The sequence below is a fragment of the Ammospiza caudacuta genome, chromosome 21 (genome assembly GCF_027887145.1).
Source record: "Ammospiza caudacuta isolate bAmmCau1 chromosome 21, bAmmCau1.pri, whole genome shotgun sequence".
NCBI classification, from domain to species: domain Eukaryota; kingdom Metazoa; phylum Chordata; class Aves; order Passeriformes; family Passerellidae; genus Ammospiza; species Ammospiza caudacuta.
The window spans coordinates 3,587,013-3,595,835 of record NC_080613.1 but is presented as its reverse complement, the minus strand read 5'-3'; the positions used below and the strand labels follow the sequence as shown (position 1 = coordinate 3,595,835).

The 8,823-nt window shown below is 52.0% G+C and overlaps 1 protein-coding gene across 1 annotated transcript in view; it reads right to left on the bottom strand.

Moving 5' to 3' along the window:
* Positions 1–3,096: 3,096 nt before the first annotated feature.
* The window catches only part of VAV2 (vav guanine nucleotide exchange factor 2), a 119,191-nt gene continuing 113,464 nt past the window's right edge, over positions 3,097–8,823 (bottom strand). The window contains exons 25-27 of the mRNA XM_058818479.1: positions 8,691–8,814; positions 5,749–5,903; positions 3,097–4,159 (exon numbers count right to left, since the gene is read on the bottom strand). Of these exons, the coding sequence (XP_058674462.1) occupies positions 4,112–4,159; positions 5,749–5,903; positions 8,691–8,814 (327 nt within the window). The 3' untranslated portion in view covers positions 3,097–4,111. The remainder of the gene's footprint in view (positions 4,160–5,748; positions 5,904–8,690; positions 8,815–8,823) is intronic.

The window sequence follows — 8,823 nt, the reverse complement described above, 5'->3', positions numbered from 1 at the left end:
CTCTGCCCCACAACCCCAATTTGGGCTTGGGAAGCACCACCAGCACCTGCCCCTGAACCAAAAGCACCCCAAATCCCAAAGCACCCCAATCCCACAGAGCTGTGCTGAGTTTCCCCTGCCTCAGTTTCCCCATGCTGGTGGCACAGCAGTTTGGCCCCTGGTTTTGGGGTGCTCTGGGCTGGGTTGGGTGAGCTCACCCCAGAGGGGCAGAGGGAGGTGGCCACGCTCTGGCTGGTGGCCAGGGGGCTCGAGGAGCAGTGCCAGGGCAGGTGGCTGTCACACAGTGACAGGGACAGCCAGCAAACACAGCCACCCCCACGCTGTGTTTGCTCATTGGGAGGGGGGATTTCATCAGCAGCTGCTCTTGCTGGGGGAAAAAAATCAGAATAATAAATAAAGCCCCATGCCTGGTGTGTCCCCATCCTCCTGGGACAGGCCAGGGGCTATGCAGGAAAAAAAATCAGGATAATAAATAAAACCCCACGCCTGTGTGTCCCCCCAATCCTGGGACAGGCCAGGGGCTGTGCAGGATGGAACCAGCTGGGCTGGCTGGGGTTTATCCTGCTGTTACTGGCCCTGGAACGCTGCTCCTGCTCTGGTTACTGCACCTGGCCCTGCTGGGAACGCTGGATCAATGGCCCATTCATTCCTGAGCTGTCAGACCCTGCACTGAACAACCCCCAGCAGCAGATTTTGGCACAAAGCTGAGAAAAGCCACCCACCTGCCAGCTCCAGCCACTCCCCAAGGCTGAGTGTCCCCAACCTGGGCTGGCAGGGATGTCCCCAGAGGCAGCACAGAATGGGAACAGAGTTTTGCACTGCCCAGCTCTTGGCCGCAGGCTCCAGGGCTGCATTTGTGCCATCTCATCCACCCAGGGCCAGAATGGGGCTCAGCAGCAGGCACCCAAACCTGGTATTTAATCCATGGTGAATGTTGAGAGATGCCCTGAGCCCAAACAGCCACGAGGACAGGGCTCATCCCAGGCAGGGCCAGCACCTGGACCAAGGCTTAACATCTGGCTGGGCAGCACCTTCCCACACCAGCATCCCAAATTCAGTGCCCAGCACCTTCCCAAAGCAGCATCCCAAATTCAGTGCCCAGCACCTTCCCAAAGCAGCATCCCAAATTCAGTGCCCAGCTCACGTCCTGATCCTATGATAAAACCCCTCTGCTCACTGTACATCCCCTTCCAGCTGAACCTGGGAAAATGAAGCACTGGGGACTCCAATGGTGGCAAAAATTAATGTTGTTAATTAAATGACATGGCAGCTCACAGGGACAGCACATCCCTGCTCAAGGTGAGGCCTCCTGAACACCTCAGGGGTTTTATGAGCAACTGTGCAGCTTTTTTATTGCTCTGGAACATGCTGCTGCCTGCAGGGCCAGGTGGATTGTGGAATATGATATCCAGGAGTGACTAAAAGCCATGGAAAATCAGCTTCTTTCCTTCACCCTGCAGGGTTCAGCTCAGAAAAGGAGTCACAGGGAAACTCCTACATGGGACAACTGCACGAGTGGCAGCTGCTCCAGGAATGAGAAGGAGCCTGGCAGGAACAGGAGGGATCTACTCCAAATTTTATAGGGTAAAAGCACTTACTGTTCATGCCAGGAGTCAGGAAGGATCCATCCCTGGGAGCACCCATCTTCCCTGGATGGGCCAAGCCACCCCTGAACCAAGGGATTTTAGTGACAATGACCCTGACACCCCTGGCACATTAAAAACCATGGCTGGAAAAAAACCTATCAGCAAAATTACACTTTATTTTGGTTTTTGTTTGTTTTTTTTTTTTTTTTTTTTTTCTGTTGGAGAATTTACTTTGATGAATTGTAACTTAAAAAAGGCCTGGAAAAACCACATGCAAAAGGGTTTCTAAGTAGCAGCTAAAGTTTCTATTCCAGCATTACAAGCTATTCCAAATGATTTCCAAATTCCCAGCTATAAACTATTCCATTAAACAAACAGTTTTATCTTTAAACCCCCCTCCACCCTACCCCAGTTAGTGCAGTGCAAAGGAAAAAACCCAAGGAATTTACATATTATTTTCCAACTTATCCCATTGCAATTCCCAATGATCTTGAGACGACCTAAAATAATACATCCAATTTTCTCGCCATCATAAAAAAAAACATTTCCCTTTCTTATTCACAGATATATTTGTGGCAAATGGCTGAATAATTACTTACAAACAGAACAATCTCTCTTTTTTTAACAAGTTTCTTACACCAGTAAACACAAAGAGGGAGAGCTCTCTGGGGGAGGGGACTTGGCAGGGCAGGCAGAGGGTGGGGGTCCCTTTGGGGTCCCTGGGACAGGGCTGTGCTCTCCCAAGGTGATGCCCTTACAAAATTGGCCATGTTCAAAAGGAAGGGCTGTAAGGCTTTGGGATGTGAGGAAGAACAGGAGCCACCAGGATTTTGTGTGTCCCACCCACCCAAAATGCCCCCTCAGCCCCTGCAATGGCAATGGGACCCTCTGCCCTGCACAGGGGCAGGGAATTGTCAGCTCCCTGCTGGCTGCTGCCCTCAAACCGAGCATGGAGGGGCTGGCTGGGAGGGGATAGCACCAAACAGTACCTTGGGAATGCCCTGAGCCCCCCTCTGTGTCCCTGTCACCTCCCCTCTGCCCTGGCCAGACCCCGCTGCACCCACCTCACACCCCACGAGTGGGGCACTCCCAGAGCTCCAGCAGGAATGGGGAGCAAAGCAGGGGGGCTCTGGGCTTGTCATTGTGTAATTCCCAAGTCAGCATCATTCCCTTGTTCTTGAGAGATCCAAACTCTTTCATTTCTTATCCCAAGCACAATTCTGCTGCTCTGTTTGCAGACCCCCATGGCAGGGGCTGAGGGCAGCAGCACTGCTCACCCAGCCAGCACTGGCATCTCCCAGACTGGCAGCAGGGTCCCACAGCAGGAACCACCCCAAATGCCAGGGGAACAACAGCAGGGCATGGAAGCACCAGCTCAAAATGCCAGGTTTTCAGAGAGGCAGCTCCTGGGGCTCACACACAGGGAAGCTGTTCCCTGCCATGCTCCCACACGTGGCTTTTGTTTGTATTTGCACTTTGGGAAGGACAGAGGGTGCTCAGGACACAGTGGGAATGTCACAACACACGGACCTTTACTTGACAGCAGCAGCAGGAACAGCCTGTGGGAGGAAGAGGAAGAGTGGGGGGCAACGCTGCCAGCCCCCAAAAGTGCACACAGCTGGGAAGAGGAGATGCTTTCACAGCTCAGGGACAGGATTCAGGACTTGATAGCATAGCCCTTGTTCAGGTGGGTTCATCCTGAGCTCATGAGGTGGGAATTGTCACAGCTGCAAGGAAAATCAGGCTGGCTTGGGGAGGACAGACCCATGGACACATCCTCTGCATGTACCTGGTGCCTTGGTGGCCTCTGAAACCCTTGTGTGGAGAACATCTCCAGTCCTGCAATGCACTGGGACCTCCTGCTCACCAGTGGCACCAGTCTGCTCCCTGGGCACCTCCCTGCCTGCAGCAAGGCTGGTGGGACTGAGGTGACTGTGAACAAAATGGGCTCGGGGGTGCCAAAATGGCTTTGTCCCCTCCTGGCTGACCTGGAGCTCCACTTCCAATGGTCACAGCCCTCTCCAGGCGTCCCCACCCTGCCCCTCACCCTGGCCACAGCACAGTGCTGCCCATGGCTGCCAGGGCCACTGCCAAAATCCTGACCTGGGCAACCCCCTGAGTGCTGTGGCAGAGGGTCTGCACTGCCTCCTCAGGGCTCCCTCCCCTGGAACCCCCAAATTCTCACCCAGGCACAAACCCTCCAGCCTCAGCCTCCCTCCAGCATCCCCAGGGTGGCTTTTAGAAGCCCCTGCCACAGGAGGGGTGCAGTGCCCACGCCCTGCAGGGCACCCAGAGTCTCTGAGCTCTGTCCATCGGGGAGAGCGCGGCTCTCCAGCGGCGCCGTCCCACAGCCCAGCAATCTTCTGTACACGGAACAGGGGGCCAGGCTGGGGCAGCCTGCACGCAGGGGGGGTCCTGAGGGGCTGCAGGGACAGTCCTGGGAGGTGTCCAGCACGGGGACAGTGTGCTCAGGCTGCAGCTGCTGGCTCTGGGCGCTCAACGACTTCCAGCGGCCACGGCCGCGGTCACTGCACGCCCTCCTCCTCCACGTAGGTCGAGGGAAACCAGCCCACCTGTGGGGGGACAGGACAGGTGAGATGGCTGGGAAACTCAGGGGGAACAGCACAGAGCCTGCTGGAGCTCAAGGATTTGGAGAATTCAGGGTGGAGTTGTTGGGGTGTGCTGTGCAGGGCGAGGAGTTGGATGTAGCCACATTTCACAGAGAAAAACAAGGCACAATTCTTCCCAAGAATATTTCTGTGATTCACATTCTGTGAACCTCAGAGAAAGGAAAAACACCAGTAAACTGGTGTTTTTAATGAGATCAATTCTTATCTCATTTGCTGTGCCTGTGTTGTGCCAAAGTAGAATGCAACATGGAGATTATTTACCCAAAGTCATGGTGTTTTGTTTCCTTGGCCTGTCAGGGCCAGGTGTGTGTGTGGGGACTTGTCGGGTGACAGTCACAAGATTCTGGGCAGTTGAGGGCCTGGCAGATTCAGTTTAGGTGTAATGTAATATAATATAGAATAATATAGTATAATAAAGTAATTAATTAGCCTTCTGATAAGATGGAGTCCTCCTTGTAATTCCTCTCCTTCATTGGGGGCAAAAATACCAATTATAGTTGGACACCATGATCCTTGTGGGGCCCTTCCAACTCTCTTTTTATAAGGAAGCTCCTGTCCTGTCACTGGGATTATTGCCCTGCCTTTAAATGCTGTTGCCAGTCCTGGATGTGGCAGATCCTGATGGTGTGAGCCCTAATCACCCTAATTTGGGGTGATGTGATCACCTTGGACACACTGCCTGCGAGGGATCAGGCAGGAAGAATCTGTCTCCAGTGCTACAGAATCTGTGGGATTCCAGGCCAAGCCATCAGGCTGCTGACCCTTCCCCCTGCAGGGCTTGCAGACATCCTCCATGGGTTTAGAGAAGATCAGACCATCCCACCACATGCTCCCACCCACCTGTGTGCTCTGGAGATCACAAAGCACCAAATGGCTACACAGAGGTGACTCTCGTGAGGTGACAACCCACCCAGAACCCAGGAAAGAGTGAGAGGACATGGGACACACCCCCTTCTGTCACTGTCATACTTTCTGGAAAAATCCCCTTGCCCAGGATTTTGCTCCTGGGAAGCTGAGAAGCCTCAGAGAAAAATAAAAACAATAATTATCTCATTTGCTTCTCCTGCGTTTTGCTGCTTTGGAATGTATTTTGAGATTGTTTACCAACAGGTGGTTGTTTCACTGGATTCTGGTGTGAATTGTTTTTAATTATTGGCCAATCAGTGCCAAGCCGTGTCAAGACTCTGGAAGGAGTCACGACTTTCCATTATTATCTTTTTAGCTTTCTGTAAGTATCCTTTCTATATTCTTTAGTATAGTTTAGTATAGTCTTCTTTTATATAATATAGTATCTTAAAATAAGACACTATAATAATATAAAATATAATATAAATAATATAAAATCTTAAAATAAGATACTATAATATTAATAATATCTTAGAAAGCTAAATTAGCCTTCTCTGAGAACTGATGGAGTCAGATTCATCATTCCTCCCTCATCTGGGGAACCCCGCGAACACAAGACCCTTCCCTTTGCCATCCTGACAGCAGGGAGGACACCCCGCTGCAGGAGTTGCCCTGGAGGCACTCACCCTTCCGTTGGTCTCCCCCTTCCACCATCCCTGGTCCCCTCCAATCCTGCTGTAGATCTTCACCACGTCCCCCTCGCGCAGCGACAGCTCCCGCATGTCCCGCGCCGCGAAGTTGTACCGCGCCACGGCCGTGCCTATGACCCGGGGGGTGAACACTGCCAGGGGACAAAGCACAGCCTCAGCAGCGGCCCCGCGCTGGCTGAAGCCTGGGGAAAGCTTGCAGAGGTTCAACCTGGGTTTTTCACCGTGGTACTAAGAGGTGGAGCTGCTCAGAGGGAGGGGTGGTGTCACCCAAGCTGCTTGGGTAGGGTGGTGGGGTTGAACTGGGTTCCTGATGGGTTTGAAGGGTTCTGTGGGCTTGGGAAGCTCCTCTCTGGTGGGGATCACTGGGGTGAAGGGCACTTTTGGGAGGTGGTAAAAGGAAGGATTTCAGAGGATTACACAACCATTAACAAATCATGGGGAAATCCTGTTCAGCTCTCAGTGTGAGCTCTGGGAGACTGCCTCATGGAGCTGCCACCTCCCAGCACCTGATGGAACCACTTTGTGAATCAACTTGGATTTAAGCTACCTCAAAACCAGAGTTACTGGGAATGGACTCTCCTAGAGGTGTTGAGTGAATCCTGTGTGCTCTGCCATGAGGAGGAACCAGCTCCTAACCTGGAACCTCCCTGCTCCTGTCCCTTGGTCCCATTAGAGACCAAATGCTGCCAAACCTGACACTGAGCAGCACCTTGGGATGAGGAGATGACCCCAGGAGCCATCCCAGGAGCTGAGCTGCACCAGCAGCCCCAGGGATCTCCATCGCTTCAGGAAAGGGATGCTCAGGGGAAGCACAAGGAGGGAAAAGGCAGGGACAGCACTCAGCATTCCTGCCCCAAGGTCTGGGCACAGGGAAAAAAGGCTGGAGAACCACAGTGGAGGGGAGGGATGGGATGGGCAGAGGAGGAGAAAAATGCACATCCTCTGAAGTTCACCAAAAAAACCCCAAAAAAACATCCTTAGGGGATGCTGCACTTCACTCCCCTCTTTCTCCCAGGATTTCCAAGGGTTAATTTCAACTGTAAAAGTGTGCAAACCAAGGTTGAACAAAGTTTGAGGGAAAGCTTTGCCCAGGTTTTCAGCTCTTGAGGTGGAAGGAGATGAGGATGATGATGGTGTTGGACAAACAATGTGCAACCACTGGAGGGTTTGTCCATCCTGGCCAGGCAGCCAGGCTGGAGGATGGACAGAAATCATGGCAGCTTTGAGCTCTGTCACCAGGAGCTTGCTCAGAGCCCCTTGCTACACAGAAAACTTTCAGCGCAGGTAGAGAATCTCAAAATCCCACATTTGTGCTTGAAAAATTCAGTGCTCTTCCCAACCACAGCACCAAGGAAGGCACATGTGGCTTTGCTGGTGATTTTCTCTGTCAAGACTGAAAGATAAAAACTTCAATGGGAAGAAACTCTGGCAGGATTTTGCTCTGATCCCATCGGGAAGGAGGATGACAGCCTGGAAAGGATGACCCTGCACTCCCTGTGGGGACACTGAGCCCCAAACCACACCTGAGAGCACAGGTGTGACACTGTCCCCTCAGCAAGGGGCTCCTGGGCAGCCCCAGACAGCAGAGCTCAAACCCTGGATGTTCTCCTGGAGCACAAGGAGGGGCAGGCTGGGACAGGGTGAGATGCTGATGCTCAGGGTGACACACATGGGATAAGAGGTGGAGCTTGAAGTTCATCATGAGATCCCAAAGTGCTACATCCACTTTTTTTGGGTTAATTTTAGCCCCTTTTCTCAAACAGCAACAAGTCCATCTCCTCCCTGCCTTCATTTTGGGGAGTGCATTTTGCTGCCAACCAAGCCAGGGTTAATTAAGCTAATTAACTGATTTCCCAGGGCAGCACTGGGGACCTGTGGGGATGGAGGGACAGGGGGGACCCCAGAGGTCCCACTGGTGATGGCTTTCAAGCTGGGGATGGTGGCAGGGCTCTCCAGCAGGGAGAGGCACTGGTACCTGACCAGAAGGGACTGGAGGAGCTCTGAGAAGAAAAGTTGAGGCCCTGAGGACTGAGAAAAGAAAAGTTGTAGGAAGCGCAGGAGGCTGCAAAGAGGTTAGAGAGAAACAGAAAGAGGCAGAACACGCATTAAAAAGGAAATTAAAATAAAATATTATAAGGCACAATGCTTTAAAAGCTGATGGAGGGATACAGGGCAAAGCATGCAGAGGGTCTTGTGCAGGGGCTCCAGGCTGGGACAGCTGAGAAAAGGTCTGGCCACAGCCCCACAGCCAGTGGGGGCTCAAAATTCATCCTAAGGTTGTATTTAATGCAAAAAGGTACTTAACCAACTTTTAAAACCTGTCTTACTTTGATATTCTTTTCTAAATATACCAGGGAGAGAAATATTTAGAAGATATTTTTCCCCACAAAGCAGTGGGGAAAAGTTCTGCACTCAGGCCTTTGGATAAAACAACATCTTGCATTATTGCACTTTTTTTCTTCCCATTTATTTTGATTTTTCCTTTCTTTTTCTTTTAGACAGACTTACCCTTTCACCCATCACCTCCATTAAAGGAGTCTCACTGGGATTCAAACCACCACAAGTGACACTGGAACCAGATCCATTAAAACACAAAAATCTCACGTGGGTGGGAGAGACAGGATAAATCCCGCATCACATCCCTGCTCCCAACCAGAGGATGGGCAAACAACAGGGTGGAAAACCACAGGAGAGGAACCAGCCTGTCCCAGCAAAAACTGTCCCTTCAGAGAGCCCCAGCTTGGCCAGACCCCATCACCTCCAGTGAGACCCATCCTGAAATGCCATCAGCCCTGAAGGACTTATCTGCAAACTGAGCAGCTCAAACCCTACAGAGAAGCTGTCAATTCCTTCACCCACTGCTCCTAGAGCTGGCAGGAAGGGAGGGACAGGTTTTCCATGAGAGCCAAGGGTGTTACCTGGGGAGCGAGTGAAAGTCCTGGAGGTAGAGCGCTCCCGCGATTTGTAGGGATATTTCAGAGTCGTGTCCAGCTGCTTGAAGCTTTCCTTCAGAGAGTGGCTCTGGTAGTACTCAACCAGCTCCTGGGGAGG